General features: G+C 37.5%; 1 protein-coding gene across 1 annotated transcript in view; it reads right to left on the bottom strand.

Annotated features, from left to right (window-relative positions):
- Nucleotides 1-14850: 14850 nt before the first annotated feature.
- SUGT1 (SGT1 homolog, MIS12 kinetochore complex assembly cochaperone) overlaps nucleotides 14851-21051 on the bottom strand; it is a 42797-nt gene continuing 36596 nt past the window's right edge. Inside the window, exon 13 of the mRNA XM_068526811.1 lies at nucleotides 14851-14983. Within this exon, the coding sequence (XP_068382912.1) occupies nucleotides 14882-14983 (102 nt within the window). The 3' untranslated portion in view covers nucleotides 14851-14881. The remainder of the gene's footprint in view (nucleotides 14984-21051) is intronic.

Genomic DNA, 21051 nt, shown 5'->3' with positions numbered 1-21051 from the left:
AAGAGTCACCCCCAAGACAAGAGCATTAGCAAGCATTAGGATAAAGAAGGAAAATGTAGTCGAAGGTAAATCAGACTTGTAGGGAAGGACTTTCATTGACATTCTGAAAACCAGGTCTTCACAACCTGTCAGTCTGCTTTCAGTAAGTGGTCACTGGGCATGAAGCAGCGTAATGATTTCTACCTTTGCAGTACAAATCAGGCTGCTGATGTAGTCCAATTACCAATAAGTTACTCTCCTAGTAACAGGGCTGGCAGTGCGGCTTGACAGACACGGCTGAGGAGGAATGGCTTACTTATCTATAATGACATAAAGAATCTCAGGAACAAGGACTGTCTTTAAAAATTAAAATATTAGATCAGGAAGATGAGCAGGTATTTCATGTTTTTGATACTTAGTTTTGACTCTCATAGTTTAAGAACTTTCCTAAGGAAAATAAAAGTTTTCCAAGACAACACAAAGATTCAGAGATGAAAGGTCTTGATACCATGACAGTCCCATAGTCTATATACACCATACTACTGTATATCTAGTGTTGGCAATTTAAATCTGTAAAGTCATACAGAATTTTTAAAACTTGGTTATCAGATGAACACTCATATACCTGCATTTAATGGAATGTACAGCAAGCTAGTCTTTGGAGAAAAAAGGGATGAAGGAAAGATACACATTGAATTATATGTAATGATCACACTGTTCAGGCAGCAGCAACTTCCTACAGTTACAAATTTTACACGTTGAGTTTTCAAAATGGTTGTCACTCTATTAACTAAGCAAATAAGTGCCAATGGTTCTGCACACCATCTCCCACCTCACTACCCAGCAACCTGTATGTACTTGGATCTGGAAATAAAAGGAAAAAAAAAGATCGAGTCAGTGATCCCACCCCAGAAGAGCTTGTGGTCTAATGAGAGAACAGCTAATTGGGATTCGGTACACCAAAGGCCTTGATAAAGATGGGAGCATTGGGCTTCTTGGAGAAAGAATGCCTTCAATGGGTACTCAAGGATGAGCAGGAGTTAGCCGGGTGGTGAAAGGAAGGGCATTCCAGGCAGAGGGAATAGGTCAAGTAGAGGTGAGGCTGTATGGTACAAGCAGGGAAACAGAGCATTCAGGCTGAGGTAGAAAAATATCAAGATGGAAATGTAGGACTTCCCTGGTGGTCCAGTGGCTAAGAATCCTCGCTTCCACTGCACGGGGCATAGGTTCGATTCCTGGTCGGGAAGATCCCGCATGCCGCGAGGTGTGGCCAAAAAAAAAAAAAAAAAAGAGATGGAAATGTAGGCAAGAGCTGTATCTTACTCATACTGCATGTTAATTGAATTTATTTTGGGATAAGGAATAGGAAACCAATGAAAGGTTTCGGGCAAGGAGGAGGCTGGTTAAGTTTCCATTTTAGCTGGATCCCCTTGGTAGCTTTCCATGTGATAACTGAAGAGATGCCAGACTTAGCAAGGAGGAGAGCGTGTCATAGGGAAGGAAGGCTGCCTCTTGAAAAGGTGTTTCCTTTTTAAAGCACCACAATTAAATGAAACACAGGTGTATTTACTTACTTAACAAAGAATGGAATTATGCTGTTATGAAAAGTCACTCAATACCCAAGGAAGTCAACGTAACATGAAAGAAAATGGATGTTTTAAGGGCAGAGGGGAAACTCAAGGTTGGATTAAGCATAGGAATGACAAAAGAGACTCAAATTGTGTTCAATGAAGAAAACTAAAGGTCTACTTTGAAAGGGAAGAATCAAGTGTACAAAGGAAGAATGTACTTTACGGAAGAGACAACACTGCTGAATACAAACTTTTTGCAAATTGGTACTAATCCCTAAATAACCTCTAACCAGGCCAGTCCAAAAGCTGCAAATGCTGCCCAGTTTGCTGTGCTGAATCTTGACTTGTCCTTTAATTAATTCTCAGTGGTGATATAAACCAATCCTAATGGACATCACAGGTTCATTTTCAAGGTCCTACGGTCCTAGTTTGACTCAGTAGTCTTGGATGTGATAGATGCTGCTGTGTCAGCACAGAGAGAAAATGAAGAAATGGTATTGCTGGGCTTCATTAAGTGTTCTATATTACATTAACATATCTCATGGAACAAACTTCCATTGCAACGTTAAAAACTTGTTTAACTTCATCCTTATAACTCCTTCCCACCATCACCTCAAATAATTGTTGACACTAAAAAAGTAAATATATTCAGAATAATCACTTAACCCACTCAACAGCTGTCCTTACATCAGATTTTATTACACTCCAAAATACAAGCTACATTTTTACAAAGTAGAAATTCCTTGTGTGAATGGAATAATTTAATTTTTATTTCTGTATAAGCTGAATATGCTAATTTGTTTTATGAACATTTATTCTATAGAAGTGTGACATTTTTTTTAAGTTAACGGATTTATTGAGGGGGAAGGAGGGAGCTGACAAAAATCTACATGCACAGACAGTCCTAGTAGTGTATGCAGACAGAAAGGTGCAAATTTGAGAGTCAGTGATGCAAACTTTAGCAAAAACATTTTACAGGCAGAGTGAGTTTTGGTGTTTATAAAAGAAAGCTGAATTCCTTTTAAGGGTTTTGGTACATATATGCATGCTCATATTTTATATGCATATACAGGTTTCACTTTGAAAAGCCCAGTATGTTAGAATCAAATTTACAAAACTAAGTTAGTATTGACTGACCTTTAACAATATAGGGACTCAACCACAGGTTTTATTTAAACTGCTTACACTCAAAAGTAATCAATTTACATACAGTTTTGGGGTACTTACTGTGTAAAGGTAAGTACATCTATATATACATTTATGCGTGTATAACCGAACCTAGCAAATATTTGCTAAGGTGTTTGGCTTACTGAACCTTTACCATGTCTTAATAGTTTTTAAATCAAATACACAGGCGTCAGTCTTCATTAGGGTCTATGTTATCACCATAGAGTGATAAAGGTAAGTAATGGGACTGGAAACAGTATACCTACAAAGCTATAAATAAATCACTATGTTAAAACACCAAATTATTAAAAACGATTTAAGTTCCTTTAAACAAATGAGCTAATAACTTTACAGATGTTATATGTCATATCCCTGTTCTCTTTGTGCCTTTTCCTTTACAAATATTCTCTTCATATCAAATTTCTGTAATTGAATCAATCTCCTTTTTCTCATCTGTAACATGGCTACAAAAATTTTAATAGCAATGAGATAGTTTGGAAGAAATAACCTCTATACACTTTTTTCTGAAACCTAGCATTGTATTTGCAAATTTACTTGCAATACATTTTGTTTTTAAACATGATTTCTTTAGCTTCCTGTTCTTCAGCCTTTCAAAGGTGTGGATTATTTAATTACTAAAAATTTTCTTTTCAACTGCCTATATTCCATTAACCTAGACTATTATCCATCTTTTTATAATAAATTTACTTTACACTGACACAGTCAAAGACCTGGAATAAACTTACCAAGCATAAATTTTCTCTTAGCAGGACATTATGCTTTTATGTGTGTTTTTTTTTTTTAACATCTTTATTGGAGTATAATTGCTTTACGATGGTGTGTTAGTTTCTGCTTTATAACAAAGTGAATCAGCTATACCATATACATACATCCCCATATCTCCTCCCTCTTGTGTCTTCTCCCTCCACCCTCCCTGTCCCACCCCTCCAGGTGGTCACAAAGCACTGAGCTGATCTCCCTGTGCTATATGGCCGCTTCCCACTAGCTATCAATTTTACATTTGGTAGTGTTTATATGTCCATGCCACTCTCTCACTTCGTCCCAGCTTACCCTTTCCCCTCCCCGTGTCCTCAAGTCCATTCTCTACGTCTGCATCTTTATTCCTGTCCTGCCCCCTAGGTTTTTCAGAACCTTTTTTTTTTTTTTTTTTTTTAAAGATTCCATATATATGTGTTAGCATACGGTATTTGTTTTTCTTTTTCTGACTTACTTCACTCTGTATGACAGACTCTCGGTCCATCCACCTCACTACAAATAAATCAATTTCGTTTCTTTTTATGGCTGAGTAATATTCCATTGTATATATGTGCCACATCTTCTTTATCCATTCATCTAGGACATTATGCTTTTAAAGGCAAGTGGTTTCTTTTCAATTAAAACCATATTCCTGCCTATTAGTTACTAAGGTAACTATACAACTACATAGTGAAAAAGATCTCCACTCCAGAAAGATCTCCCTAACATATTCTACTCGACTTAATCCACCAGCACCACCATAATTTTTAATTCACTTAGCACCTAGGTGTAATCAGGCAACATCTGAGAATATTCCAGTCACTAAAGAAATAGTGCCTTATTATCAATCAGTACTATCATATTCTATAGATACTCCATGAATATTGACTATTCTAATATTCTCTGCTCAGTTTTAGTAATATCTCAGCAATGATAAACTAGCATCTTGTCCACATAGTCTCAATTTGTTTCACTTTCACTGAAAAAGATTTTCTTTCATCATGTGGTGTACCATGTGGTTATATGGATTCAATGACTTGTATCATGATGACCCTAAGGTTCTGATGACAGAGGAACAAAAATAATCATTAAGCATTTCTCCTCTGCCTTTACATCTATGTAAGAGGGAAACAAGTTCTTCAAAAGAACAAGATCTCAAGTAGCTTTTTACTTTTTTCTAAAATTTTTCAGAAATAAGACATCAGAGATGATTAGCGCCAATAACCTCACTTTTTAATTCTCTCTCACCTTTACTCCGCGAAATCATTTTTTTAAGGGCAAGGTCCCAGGTCACATACTTCAAAGTCACCAGGTCATGATAAACACAGATTTACTGGGCCCTATCGCAAACCTACTGATTCAAAATCTCAGGAAGGAAACAGAGAAAGCCTACATTTTTAAAAAAACAAGCTTCCCAGGTGAGGGTCACTCACCCTCAAGCTTGAGAACCACTATCTTATACAGAATATCTTCCCAATGCTGGAATTTTTAGTTGCCTGATACTTGGGACAACTGTCAGAAGATCAGTACAAGACTGGGGTAAATAATTTAAGTTTTATCCAAGTTAAATTCTGATTCTATCACCAACTAACTATCTGTGTGAGTTAAAGAACTCTTATGAAGAAAAAAGTGTATGAGAGTGCTCTGGGAAAAAATGCATTTGTAAAACCAAACAGTACTTAAGATTCATTCCAGCTCTAAAATTCTGATTTTATTTTTCTTTGTTTTGTCTCACGTTGACAAGGAATGGAATGCAAATACACGTTTAAGGGAGTACAGGTACCAAAGTGACTTCCAGTCTTGGCAGACGGCCCATAAGAACATGCCTGCTGATCTGATTTTGACAATTCTATTAAACATAAAATCCTATGCCACACTCATTAAGTCCCTGTTCACAACCAATCATTCTAATTAATCCAATTTTGTCTCAGCATCTAGTATGCTGTAACCATACCTATATTGCAGAACAGGAAACAGCTTTGCTAAACACAGATTACACTAAAATGTGACATTATCTGTAATTTAATGTGTTAAAAGAACAGAAATAAATATTTCAAGGAAGTACTGAACCCGAGGCCTTCGCATATACCCACCAAGTCATATACCATAACTCAAATTCATTCACGTCAATACCATCAGGTGTTCAGAGCAAAACTCCACCGCAATCCCTGCTAGATTTATAAACTGAATTTGATTCGACTGTATATACACTTGATAAAAATCAGAACATTTTTAAAAAGAACGATAACCAGTAAAATTCTGACAGCACTGAGGACAACAGGATTCCACATTAAGCTGGGGCAAGCCCTGGCACTGGCTACCATCACGTCACCTCTACCACCTGCAAGGCCCTACGTGACTGAGGCCCCCATTGCCTCCACTCACTCAATCCCAACGCTCACCAGCCCGGCCCCAGACCCACAGCCTCCCTGGAGTCCCGCACACACACTGAGACCTGCACATCTGCTGCACCTGCTTTTGGCAATGCTCCTTCTCAGGAACCTGCACCACTCCCTCTGCTCCCTTCCAGTCTGTACTGAGTTCAGGTCCGCTCACTGAGTTCTCAACTGGTCTCCTATCTCAAATTTCAACCACCTACGGGCCTCTTCGCACGTGCAGTTTTCTCCCTTAGCACTTAACGTCATTTAACATACATTCTGCTTATCTCCCCCGTAAGTTGGGCTTCATAAATGCAGGGAATCTGTTCACCCGTGTATCCCTAGTGTCCAGAACAGTGTCTGGCACATACCTTGCACTCAACGTTGATGAATGAACGAATGGGTATGATACCATGAACATGTATTTGTCACTTACCTATATTATTCTATATATTATTCTATTACCAAAATTAAAGTGAAAACCCAATCCAAGAAAAAAAGTATATGGCTTTTGAAAGACGGCAAAGGTATTAATATTGTTAAAAAAATAAAGTACGTAACCCTTACCAAAGAGGTTCATGTGGTATTCAGTAGCTCAGAATCTCTTTGGGGGTTTTCCAGAAAAAAAATGTACTAGTAAGCAGTCCAAATTTTTGCCTCTAGAAGTTGGTATGCTTATAAATGAAATTGCTCAACTCACTCTTAGTTTCCAGACCTGTGCATATGCCCAAACCAATTCAGGGGTTTGTAAAACTCTGGCCTCCTTTACCCAAGTTTCTTGGGCTCAAAATTTCTTCTCAAAGGATGACTAACCTAATTAGAAAGTAAATTTCAGTCCTTTCTTTAAGGAAACACATATATTTTGGTTTTAAAACAATCGGGGGGAATAAAAAGAATCTGAAAATTAAATGGCAACACAAAAAAATACGTATCACATGGCTTTTGATTAGTTACGTAATTGCTATTCCCTCTAGTGGTGTAGATAACTGAAGAACAAATTATATTTAGCTCTCATGACCAGGGGTTAAATATCTATTTTTAAATTACTATTCTATCTATATTGATGAATAAATAATTTCAAGGGCACATATTATAAACAAAGTAGTTTTTAAAATTAATTCTTTAGTTTAGTGTGCAACAACAGTTTCAATACTTGAATATCTACTATGTGAAAGGCACTGTACTCGGCATCAAAGATCCAAAAATAAGTAAATAACAACGTAATGAAGTAGGACACACAGGGTAAAACAGACACCTTACAACTAACCCTAAAATCGGTGAAACTCTGAGCGTTGCCTTAACAGATGCATCAACAAGGCACCTCCACCACAACACAGCTGGAGTGGAAATGAACTCCTGTGGAGGGGATGGAAGGGGGGATTTAACAAGAGTATTCTAACTGAGGACACTTAAAAGAATGAAGAGAAGAAAATAAGGGCATTCCTCTGTGCAGCGTTAAGACCATCTACCAAACTCTGAAAGCTTATTCTCCATGCACCAGGTACTGCAGGTACAAAGTTCAAAGCCAGCCCCCGCCCCAACCCTCCCCAAAGCAGCTCAGTCACGCGGGAAGAAATGAGTCAACTGTAGTGACTTGATAATGAACAGATGAAACTCTCAAACATGCTCACAGGACACCGTGGTTTTGGTTTGATTCTATCAAAGGATCTAATGGGTGCCTCAACCATAAGCAAATAACCCAATCCAACTGCTACAAAGCCAGTCATTGACAGAGTAGAACAAGATTAAACAGCTTTCCTGGAGATGGCATAATTAACTTAGTTTTGACACATCAATAGGAAATTGAAGCTTTCCAGGTCAGATGGAAGAAGGAATAAAAATACATGGGATATTCAGACAGAGCAGAGGTCTGCAAACTAAAAACAAGAACATGCAATAGAGTCTTTATGTGCCACACAAAGCCTAAAATATTCATTATATGGCCCTTTACAAAAAAAGTATGCAAACCCCTAAATAGACTATTCCTGTGTGCCTGGAGCTTAGGTACACAGTGAAGCAGTGACAGATACAGCTAAAAAAACGGCTGAGGCTGCCCTTGAATAGCAGCTAAAAGTCAGATTTGTTACCTTACTTTTAGGAATTCTACTACTCACCAGCACTGAGAAAAAAAATCAAGGACTTTATACTTAAGTGACAATTATTGGTCACATACTTCTGAGTCAGGACTTAGTTAAGTCCTCACAATCCTGACAGGTAATTATCATCTAGTGTTAGAGATGAGAAAAATAAGTTCAGAAGGGTTAAGTCACTTGTCCTCAAAACACACCATTATTAACATACCAAAACTGGGATTTTAAGATTCCAAATTCACGTGTTAGTGTCCTTTCTGCTATGAAACAATTACCTCTGTGGTAGTCGAAATAAACTGATCATTTTGCAACTAATAAATAGCAAAATAGTAAGTAGTAATTCCAAGGAAATACATTCAATTTCTTAGCATATTTCACAGGCACTAAGTTAAGCTAGCTAACTTAGGAAAGTGTTCATTTGTAGTCAATTAGGTCACAGAAAAGGTCAATGTTAGAGTCCAAATGAGTGACAAAAAGTGGTAGTTGGGAGAGAAGACCCCCAAACTTGAGTCTATAGTTCTAGTGTCTATATACAAAGGACTGCACATACTTTTTGCTCCCCACTGATTGTTTGAGGGGCAGGGAGCAGGGTAGAGAGGGAATAGACTGATGAACTAACTCTTGCAAAAAAACAACTATCAGTTTCTCTACACTGATGGAAATAACAGGACAGAACCTGTGGTTTACAAGTGGCGTGATTTTGCGACTTGTTTTTATAAGCCCTAATAGTTTTACTGTCTTGAATTTAAATTAAAATGGAATTAAAATCAAAGAACTTCTGAAAGGAAGTCCCTTAACATTCTACATATAGTTTGTGTGTTCTGGCACCACTATACTTTATGATTCCTTTTTTAAAAATTATTTATTTATTTATTTTATGCCTGCGTTAGGTCTTCGTTGCTGCTCGCGGGCTCTCTCTAGATGCAGCGAGTAGGGGCTACTCTTCGTTGCGGCGCGCGGGCTTCAGTAGTTGTGGCACACAGGCTCTAGAGCACAGGCTCAGTAGTTGTGGCGCACAGGCTTAGCTGCTCTGCAGCATGTGGGATCTTCTCGGACCAGGGCTCGAACCCGTGTCCCCTGCATTGGCAGGTGGATTCTTAACCACTGTGCCACCAGGGAAGTTCCTAATTTATGATTCTTTTTAAAGTACTGCTGACAATACTTGCATATTTAAGCTCTGCTTACGTAAATTAAAATAACTACTCATTCAAAATAAAAGCTTTTCTGCGAACTTTTATGCTCTCACTGTAATTTTTTTTTAATTATACTAATGATTTTTAAGCAGCTGATATACCTTCCTCAGACAGAATCCTGAATCTTGAAGGACTTAGAACAAAAAGGCTTTCTACACTATTTAAACCTCTCAGCCTAAATGCATATACATTAAGCACTGCTCTCTGCACTTTACAGATACAGGTACACGTAACTCTATTCAAAAACTTTGGAGCCAGATGTGTTTCTGAATTCAGGATTTTGAATTTTAGAATGCAGTACAGATATACTATTGATTTTTTAATAACCTCAGCAGGATCTGTGGTAGCACTGTTATTAAACAAATATTTCTGCAGCAAAATATATGACTATTCAAATTGCAAGTTTAGGACAGGTTTTTGTTTTTTTTAACCACTGAGTCACACAAACATGCACAAATCTAGTTTTTAGAGACCTCTGGATTAGGATAAATAATTGTAGAATTTTATTAACACATTCAACTCATATAAGTCCATGAGGTGGGTATATTAGCCCAATTTAGATAGGAAAACTGAGGCACAGAGACATTAAGTACCTGCCCACTGTCACACAGCTGGTAAGCGGTGTAGCCAGGATTGATCTCAAGCAGGCTGTCTTCAGAGTCCATGCATTTAACTAGTATGCAATATTGCCTTTTAATGCACTTAACAGAGCATCAAGCACATAGTATGTGTAACAGTTTACTATTATTTAGAGCTTTTGTAGTTACACTGTAGAGCATGGTTTTTAAAAGCCCATATACAACCATTGAAGATTATCTTCCTTACTCCTTTTTGATAAGTAAAAATTGCTTTTGGGCCAACAGTACTGTTTTTGAAACATCTTTTGTATAACTGAATCCTATAAGAGAAAATAAAGTCAACGACATATGTATGAGAAGTCTCAATAATTAAAAAATCAAATCTGAAGGCACAGCAAAGGTAACATTTAGAAGACTCCAGACAAGGCAAAATTCAGTATATAAAGTGCTAACATGATTGGAACAAAGGGACTAAACCTGAATCATTCCAATTTTATTGAAGAAATCAGTGATACACTGATCCTAATACACATATCTAGATAGGAAAAAAAAAAAACCTTGAAACAATTTTAGCATTTGAACAAGGAAAACTAGTATGAGAGCTCCCAAGTTTAAAGAACAAGAATTTGATCAGGATGATGTGCCAGTCTTCTTTCACCTGTAACAGTTCTAAGCGTATCTTGTTTCTCTGTAATTATCTGCATTTGAGAAAAACAAAACCTTCAATACAAGTCAAGACTACTTGCTTGTATTACCTTTACAAGAGGCAAGAGATCTGGACTCCTAATAAGCTTTCCTACTTATGAAACTGATGATAATATTCTGATCTTTAAGAAATGTACTTCCCAGCTCATGTACAAGAATTAAAAACTTCAACTTGCACATCCTCTGCTTCATTGTGAGACAGCTGATAAATTAATAAAAATCACTCGTCCACCCAATTCATTCAGTTGTTAAAAGCATGGGAACTGAATTCTGACAGGCCTCGGTTCAAATCCCAGGTCCATCACTTATCAGTGGACTGAACTAGGCAAAGAACTTAACTTGGGCCTCATTTTTCTGATCTGAAATGACAGGATGCTATCACTACCTCACAAGGCTGTTATAAACGAGGTAGTACATATAAAGCACACCTGGCCCATAAAAAGCACTAGTACAGAATAGTTATCACTGTTATTGCCCGCATGGGCTAGCAATGTGTATGATTTTAGCTGATTTGGGGGATAAGTTTACTGAGGTAGGAAGAGAGGCTAAGAGTTAAATTAATTTCAGAAGCAAATCACAAAGGTGGCCCCAAATAGTAACACTTTTGAGTAAAGCAGTATCTCCAATTTAACCACAAGTACCCAATGTTTCCAAAATAAAACCTCTTGATATGTGTAAAATGGTTTTACAATAGAATATGCATAGTTGGAGACAAAAGAAACCAGATCAATGTTGACGGTCCCCCTTATTTAAAACTACACATGACTCTTCCTGGCACAGAAACCATTATTTTGTCCTTTTAGCTTTTATTATTTCCTCTCCTTGGTTCCTCCAAGGCAGAGATAACAGATATCCATATTCTGTTATGGATGCTAAAATATGGGGCTAAAATAGCAGGTAAGAGTGTAAAGGTAAACTTTACAACTAGCTGGTTACAAAAAAAAAAGTGGCTCTAGTAACAAACACCACATAACACCCAGAAAAGTTCTACCTATTTCTGGAAATATCAGTAATAGCTACAAGTCAGACATGCACACTAACCTGGACAACGAAGACCCCAATAAAATTAAAGTGCACTAAGCAGATCAGATGGTCAATTAATAGGCAATACTGCTCTGGGTCACTGATGTATTTCTCTGATCAACGACCTAAATCTGATATGTATTTAATTGGGGAAGGAGAAAAGGAAGGTAAAATGGGAAAGGACAGCCAAAACACATTTCAGTAGTGAACTAAATTAAAATGTCTATCGAAACTATTCATAAAAGCATAGTGACATAGCTTCATTTTATTTATTTTTAATTAATTTATTTTTGGCTGCGCTGGGTCTTGGTTGCTGCGTGCAGGCTTTCTCTATTTGTGGTGAGCAGGGGCTACTCTTCATTACGGTGCGCAGGCTTCTCATTGCGGTGGCTTCTCTTGTTGCAGAGCGTGGGCTCTAGGTGTGTGGGCTTCAGTAGTTGTGGCTCGCGGGCTCTAGAGCAGAGGCTCAGTAGTTGTGATGCAAGGGCTTAGTTGCTCTGCGGCATGTGGGATCTTCCCGGACCAGGGCTCGAACCCATGTCCCCTGCATTGGCAGGTGGATTCTTAACCACTGCGCCACGAGGGAAGCCCATAGCTTCATTTTAAATGTTTATTTGAAATTTATCTAAAAAATTTATCTAGGACAGGTCAATTATTTTCTCCCTGTCCTATACAGTTAGCCTGCTAAGAAAATAAAATTTTTCCAGACTCAAGGAGACAATAACAATTCAATGTTCTGCAGTTAGTGAATATCTCAAATCGAAGGAATGGAAATGCTGGGGGTGGGGACAGGCTGCGGGACAACTGTAGTTATTAGTGCAAACCATCCTTTTCTTCCATTCCATATAAAGATAGAAAAAAATGTATTCTAAGACTGAACCTCAAAAAGGAAAATAAATACCAAGAGAAAAATGTACATTCTAAAGAAACAAAAGGGTAACTAGAGCACAAAGAGAACCAAGATTTGAGAACTGAAAATGGGAGTCTAGGGAGTTCCCTGGTGGCCTAGTGGTTAGGATTCTGGGCTTTCACTGCCATGGCCTGGGTTCAATCCCTGGTGGGGGAACTGAGATCCTGAAAGCCATGTGGGAGAAGGGGGGAAGGAGGGAGGGAAGGAGGGAAGGAGGGAGGGAGGGAAGGAGGGAAGGAGGGAAGGAGGGAAGGAGGGAAGGAGGGAAGGAGGGAGGGAGGGAGGAAATGGAGTCTAGAAAGAAAGTGGGACCAATTAATAGCCAAGCTGCGATAGCAGAGAATAAAGATAAAGGCTCAAAATGAAGTTTTTTAACTTTCTGGAGTCTTACAATTTTTCATTGTCTAGAATGGTGAAAGAGAAGCAGTACTTTAGAGTGGTACTTCAGGGCAAGCAGTCTAACCTACTTCTCAAAATTCCCTTCTTTACCCATAAACCTATTGTATTTAGACAAGGTAACACTGTAATATAACATAGTCATGTATATTAGGAACTCCATTTGGCTCAGCAAAATCCTGAATCCCACATCCTTAAGCAAATCTAGCCAACAGATAAACACACTTTAGACAGTGTATCCTTTAAAATAAAAGCAAAACTAGTACTAGAACCTTTTAAAAAAACCCAACTTCTATTATAATAGTGTCATTCCTAAGAAAGAAAAAAGTTGCTTTTAAGAGGCAAAAATGCTTCCTTATTTAGAATCATGGACTTTTAATTAAACTTTAAGACCCTATGGATTTTCAGATAAAGGAACTAATAAAACATAGGAAGGCTGTAAACCTGTTAAAGATTTTAAAGCTAGTGGGTGGCAGAGACTTGCTAGAGCCAGGAGTCTTGTCTCTGGGGTATGCCACTGACTTACCATCTCTGTAGCAAGAGCCTCCTTACCCCTGGGGACTAATGGTACTGAGAAAACTTAACATAATCACTACCTTGTTTCCTAAGGAGAAAATTTTAGAAATCCATACATGCAAAAACTTAATTTTGCCTTTTCCTTCAGTGTTCAACATCAAAAAAAGTAGCCTGTAACCCTAAGTGGGCAGAAGGACAAGGGAAAGACCCTACATGCATAAACAAGCAGTAACAGCAAGTCTGGGCATGGTCTGGTACCACCCCACCACTTTTTCCTTATGAACTCCCCTACACATGTCAAATGACTAGAAGGAAGAGGCTGAATTCCCACTCTTTTTGGAGACGGCGGCTAATTTGCCTCCCATTTACCCTATCCTCAGCTATGAGGGTATAGAGTACTTCCTTGCCACAAAATGTTAGTGAGACCTAATAGACACCACCCTCTATGGTTCCGAAATTACAATGAGAAAAGGAATCAGACCTACAGGTCATCCATGGCCTTTGCTTTGTAACAGCTTAGACTATCAACAGTTTTAATCACAGAACATTTAATCACAGATAGATATTTTTTCTATCTCAAAACTGTATTTTTAATAAGTTCACCATTCAACCATTCATAATTCCTTCCTGAATGTTAATTTTCTCTCTCTGCTAGATTATAAAGTCTTTGAAGTCAACGATCATGTCTTTTAGTTTTTGTATTCCCATGGTATCTATTTATTCTATAAACAGAATAGATACTAAATGTATACATATTACTCTCTCAGTAGCTGCCCTAAACCACCAAAAGCAAAGTAATCATGGGGCTATAAGAAGAGAGATTTTCTAATGAAGATAAAAAGAAGAAAAAAAGCCAAACCAAACCACCAGTCTTGTAATTTCAGGAATCCTGCTGTGGCAAAAGCAGCAAGAAGTGGAGCCGGGCTCTCCTAAATTACTGTTTGACCCCCGCTTCACAGATTAGCCTTCAGTACAGTTAAATTGGCAGCATGATAAACTCAGGTGTCAATGTTTTATACAGGAATTTGAAGGGTAAGGACCAAAATTCTCAGTGCAATTACAAATACTTCCCATAAAAATAATCAAATGGGAATCCCCCGTGATAAATAATTTCTCAAAGTTTTCATTAAAAACTTAAGAAAAAGGTAAATAAACCAAACTTCTTCATAGAAAAATTGTATTTACAACTCCATTCAAAAGCAGTTTTTAAAAGCAAACAATATAACACTGAAATTGAGAAATCTATGCTCACCCAAAGTTGTCACGTCTAATAAATTATTAACAGAATACTGCATCAAAAATAAGGCAATAATCCAAGATATCCCATTAACAATTTCTCCACTCCCACAACTAGGTAGAATTAATCTATCTAGTAGCAAATGATACTTCATTCCATTTCAGCATATCTGAAGTCCTTAAGGACAAAAGTGATAAAACATGACCTTCATTCATTAGACTCTTAGAACACTTGAAGGAAAATAATTTCTAAAGCACAAAGAGGTAAAGAGGTATAATCCTTTAAAAAGATGTACTCAGTGTTCAAAATTCAAGAATGCAGTATTAATACACAATGGGCGTTAGCTGAATATATGCAATACAGTGATAGCAAATTAATTTATTTAGTATTTTTTCCATTCCATATCATCAGGAGGATTGATTTCAACTTTCCTTTTACCTACATCAGACCAGTTGGTACTCAAAACTGTACCACCAGACTCCATCTGCAATAAAAAATAAAAATAGATTAATTATTGGCCCATATAATCAAAACAGAACATTTTTCTAAAAACATTCCAAGCATAGAGTCCCAAATATAAGCTATGTTTGGCTCAATATACACAAAAGACAATATTCTGGTTTAACCTTAGGCTTTCCAGATAAGTTACCATATCATGTAAAAATCTGAAAAGGAAACTCTAGTTAGGTAGGAGGACCATGTCCACATACACTGCCATATAAAGCACCATGTCTCCCTGCTAATCAGCATAGAGGTATATGTGGAAAAACTACCTTCAGATGAAAAATTGGGTTGGCCAAAAAGTTCCTTCAGTTTTAAAGTAAAAATAAAAGACACATTTTTCATTTTCACCAAGAACTTTATTGAACAAAGTATTCACCATTTTGTTCCCCTACTTCTGCCATTTTTCAGGCAACCTCATAATTCCATCTTCCCAAAACTTATCTTTTTGAGCAAACAACTGTTCCAGGTGCCTTTTGCAGTCTTCCAGGGAATTGAAATTTTTCCATTAGGAGAATTCTGTAAAGACCGAAATACATGGAAATCCAAAGGTACAATAATCTGGTGAATACAGTGGATGAATGAGAACTTCTCAGCCAAGCTGTTAACAGTTTTTTCCCTGGTCATCAAAGAAACATGTGGTCTGGTGTTATCCTGATGGAAGATTATGCATTTTCTGTTGACTAATTCTGAACGCTTTTCAGTAAGTGCTGCTTTCAGTTGGTCTAACTGGGAGCAGTACTTGTTGGAATTAATTGTTTTGCTTTTCCAAAAGTAGCTCATAATAGAGGACTCCCTTCCAATCCCATCATATAACACAATATCACCTTCTTTGGATGAAGACCGGCCTTTGGTGTGGTTGGTGGCGGTTCATTTAGCTTGCCCCATGATCCCTTCTGTTCCATATTATTGTACAGCATCCACTTTTCATCGCCCGTCACAATTTGTTTTAAAAACGGAACGTTTTCATTACGTTTAAGTAGAGAACCACATGCGGAAATACAGTCAAGAAGGTTTTTTTCACTTAACTTCTGTGGAACCCAAACATCAAAGCGATTCACATAACCAAGCTGGTGCAGATGACTTTCAACGCTTGATTTGCATATTTTGAGTATGTCGGCTATCTCCCGCGTGGTGTAACACTGACTGTTCTCAGTCAATGTCTCGATTTGATCGCTGTCAACTTCACCTGGTCTACCCGACCGTGGAGCATCCATCGTCCAGTGAGAAAGCTCCAGTACGAACCTTCACAAACCACTTCTGATCAGTCACAGCACCTTCTCCATACACTGCACAGATCTATTTTTGCGTTTCAGTTGCGTTTTTACCTTTCTTGAAATAATAAAGCATAATATGCAGAAAATGTTGCTTTTTTCCTTCCATCTTCAATATTAAAATGGCTACACAAAAATTCACTCATTTTGATAAGTTTTTAAAAAATGCACCCTGATGTGACAGCTGTCACAATACAATCTAACAAAATTGTTTCAAGTGAAGTTAAAGACAACTAAACACTACTAGAGCCATCTTACTGGGGAAACCGAACGAACTTCTTGGCCAACGCAATGAAATTGGCTCCCAAAGAAAACGATAATGTAATCTCTTTTGCTGAGCACAGTAAAGACTTTGCAAAGTAAACTCTTTCTAGTTGGACAGAACTTTAAGAGCCTCTTCTTAATGTTCTCTCTATGTCAAATATACACAAGTGTATGCTGGAATTATTTTTAAATCAAGGTACATACACACACAGACACATAAAGTTAGTGTCTCAGTAAAGCACTGGTCATCTATTTACTACCCAATGAACATAACACCTACCAACAAACCTAGCATATTCATAAATACATTTAAAAAATAAAGCTCTGTGTAACTGTTAATGCAATAAAAATTCACTGATTTGGATCACAGCAAAGAACAGAAAATTGTTAAAATCTAAACATTTAAAAATAATCAGCTATGTTACTGGTGAATGTATAAAGTTACATATGCTACCATTACACTGGAGCCTCAAAATAATCCCAATGCCCCACACTCTCTACCAAGCTCCTTTCTGGGGGTTCCTTTGCACGGAATGCTCTTCTCTGTCCCGGTTCTTTTTATGTCTTTAGTTATCCTCCAAACATGACACGTCACCATCTCTCTGTGGCCTTCTTTGACCCTAGTCAGCACTCTAGCTACTCTTGTAGGACTTGTCTATGACACTGCACTGATAAAATTTTACGAATCTGCCTTCTCATACCTGCTTCCCACCCGTGGCTCCAAACTAAAGCTGAGAGTTTCTAAAAGGAAAGAAACATATTTTACCAATACTTATATCCTAGATCTAAGTGCAGTGGCCTGGCACACAGTAGGCTGCAAATAAAATACTGAATAAAATGGGACAAGTTTATATAATAACTACTCCTAAGAGAACTAAAGGTAGCAGATTTAATTTATAATCCGATCATATTTGCTGATGACATTTATTTTCCCCTTTCTTCTTATGGACTGCAGTGCAACTGACCACTTCCCTGATTATTCTGTATACGTTGGTCTTTTTGCCCAATTAGACTGACAGATCAGAGATAAGATAGAGTCTGTTTCTTTGTACAGGCAGACCTCGTTTTATTGTGCTTCACTTTATTGCACTTTGCAGATACTGCATTTTTTGCAAATTGAAGATTTGTGGCAACCCTGCATCAAGTGAATCTATTGACGTCATTCTTCCAACAGCATGTGCTCACTTCATGTCTCTGTCACATTTTGATAACTCTCTTATATTTCAAACCTTTTCACTGTTATTATCTTTGTTATGGGGATGTGTGATCAGTGATCTTTGATGTTACTACTGCAAAAAACTATGACTTGCTGAAGACTCAGATAAAGTCAGCATATTTTAGCAATAAAGAATCTTTAAATTCAGGTACATGCATTATTTTTTAGACATAATGTTATTACACACTCAGTAGACTACAGCATAGTGTAAACATAACTTTCATATGTACTGAGAAACCAAAAAAGTGTGACTCACTTTATTGCAAAATTTGCTTTATGATGGTGGTCTAGAACTGAACCCACAGTTCTCCAAGGTATGCCTGTATTCCCCCACAAAGACAGAAGCAAGCCCTTGGTATGTTCCAGGTCAATGCTGCCAAACAGCTTATTTTATGCATACGTATGGTTCAGTTACAATTAGCCAAGTTTCTGTATGAAAATGGACACAGATTCTATAATATAACTTTGAAATCTCACACACTATTCTGTCCAGCAAGTTCTTAAAAGTCAACACTGAAACTGATTTCAGGGAATTCCCTGGCGGTCCAGTGGTTAGGACTCCACGCATCCACTGCAGGGGACACACATTCAATCCCTGGTGGGGGAACTAAGAGCCTGCAAGCTGCACAGCGTGGCAAAACAAACTAACAAAACCCTGATTTCTCCTTTTGGAGGCATTAAGTGAGTGTACTTTTTCCTAGTCTTCCCACTAAGTACAACTAAAAACCTTGTATGTTATATAAATAACAAATATAAGACAACTCTAAAAGGTGAAAAGAAGACAAATCAGCTAGGGACCTTGGGACCCAAGGAACAACACGGTGGTGAGTTCTTTGGGTTTTCTTTTTGCCTTATTTTTTCTGAGAGCTGGAACTGAAGAAGCTGGAAATGCCAAAGGGTGCAAACAAAAAAAGCCCCAACGAAAGTCTGATTTCTCTAGCCAATGGACAAACAGAAAGACAGAAAACTTTTAGACAATAATCACTCTAGCTAAACACCACAGTAAAAAACTGTGGTCCCATCCCCACCCAGGCCAGTGAAGGCTGAATGAAGAGCCTAGACTTCCACCCATGCTATGCTATCACAAACCGGCCTCCTCTGTTGCCTGTTGTGTCAGTGGAAACCACGTGGGGAGCTGGAACTCCTACCTATTCCCAACAGTAACAAGGAGATGCCCTGGGGTGTCAATGGAGGTACAGTGGGGTACCTGGATTTCTACCTCCACCTGGCAATAGTGAGGTAGTGACTTCCCTTCCTTTGCCAGAGGGGTTGTCAGAGAAAGCTATCTAAGACAGATGGTTTAAATAAGATCCAGAGTCTCATAACATGAAAATGTCCAGATTTCAACTGAATATCACTTGGCACTGGTGAAAAACACCAAGAACCAGGAAGATTTCAGATTATATGTTTAAAAAGAGAAGACAATCAATAGATGCTAACACAGAGATGAAAGAGATGTTAAAATTATCTGACACATTTTTAAAGTAGTCAGGGTAAAAATGCTTCAACAAGAATTATGAACTAGCTTGAAACAAATGAAAAAAATAGAAAACCTCAGTAAAGAAACAGAGACATAAAGAAGAACCAAATGCAAGTTTTATAACTGAAAAATACACTTGAAATAAAAAGGTCAGTGAAAGGGCTCAAGAGCAGAATAGAGAGAATAGAGCAAAGAATCAGTGAACTAGAAAACAGAACAATATAAATCACCCAATCTGAATGACAGAGACAAAACAGAGACAAAATGAACAGTCTCAGGAATGTGTAGTACTGTAACAAAATATCCAATACCTGTGTCATCGGGTTCCAGGAAGAAGAAAACAAAGAAGGTAGGTCTGAAAAAGTACTCAATGATATAATGAATGAAAAGATCCCAAATTTGGCAAAAGACATAAACCTACAGATACAAGAAACTGAGCAAATCCCAACCAATATAAACCCAAAGAAATCCTTGTCAATAGAGAGAATCTGTCATGGACAGATCTACCCTGAAAGAATGCCTGAAGGAAGTTCTCCAAACAGAAGGAGGGACTTCCCTAGTGGTCCAGTGGTTAAGAATCTGCCTTCCAATGCAGGGAACATGGGTTCAATCCCTGGTCAGGGAACTAAGCCTGTGTGCCGCAACTACTGAGCATGTGGGCCACAACTAGAGAGCCAGCATGCCTCAACTACAGAGCCCATGCACCACAACTACTGAGCCTGAGCACAACTAGAGAGAAGCCCACGCGCCGCAACAAGGAGCTCACGAGCCACAGCGGAGGATCCCGCGTGCTGCAACTAAGACCTGATGCAGCCAAAAATAAAATGAATAAATAAATAAATATTTTTTTAAAAAATGAGAGGAGAGGAGACAATGTGTTCAGGAATTTAAAAAGAAAAAAAGAAGAAAAGAAACAAAAAATGGAAACCTGAAAGTCAGAAAGGAAGAAAGAAAGGTCACAATATAGGTAAACGCAACAGAGTTTGCTTTTCCTCTTAAGTTTTCTAAATTATTACACTGTATGATGTGGTTTCTAAACATATATAGAAAAAATATTTAAGAAAATTATAAATGAGAAAAAGTAAAAGGACATAAAGGGAGGTAAGGTTTCTATATGTCATTCAGTGTCAAAAAAAAAAATGACACCAGTAGACTATGATAAACTAAGTATAATATAGCTAATATAAAATCGAGAGCAACCAAAGATACACTACAAAACACTATAGATAAATCAAGGTGAAATTCTAAAAAATGTTCAAGTACCCATAGGAAGGCAGGAAAAACAAAAACACAGAACAAACAGAAAACTTACATGGTAGACATAAGTAAGTCCTAATGTACCAATAATTACATTAAATGTTAAGTGGTCCAAATGCATCAATTAAAAGAGATTGGCAGAGTAAATTTAAAAAAACATGACCCAACATGCTGTCTAAAAGAAACTCACTTTAAATATGACTTAGAAATCTGAAAAAGAATGAACGTATATATGTATAACTGAATCACTTTGCTGTACACCTGAAACTAACACAACACTGTAAATCAACTATACTCCAATAAAACTTTTAAAATAAAATAAAATTTTTTTAAAAAACGACTTAGGCAGGTTGAAAGTAAAAGGATGGAACAAGATATATCATGCAAAAATTAACCAAAAGACATAAGAATCAGCTATATTAACATTAAAGCAAAGAAAATTACCAGAGCTAGAGAATGACATTATATAATGATAAAAAGGACAATCCACCATGAAAATATAGCAATCCTAAATGTATATGAACCAAACAACAGAGCTGCAAAATATGTGAAGCAAAAAC

The sequence above is a fragment of the Eschrichtius robustus genome, chromosome 18 (genome assembly GCF_028021215.1).
Source record: "Eschrichtius robustus isolate mEscRob2 chromosome 18, mEscRob2.pri, whole genome shotgun sequence".
In the NCBI taxonomy this organism is placed as follows: domain Eukaryota; kingdom Metazoa; phylum Chordata; class Mammalia; order Artiodactyla; family Eschrichtiidae; genus Eschrichtius; species Eschrichtius robustus.
The sequence above is the reverse complement of the archived record's forward strand: the minus strand, read 5'-3'. Positions and strand labels throughout refer to the sequence as shown.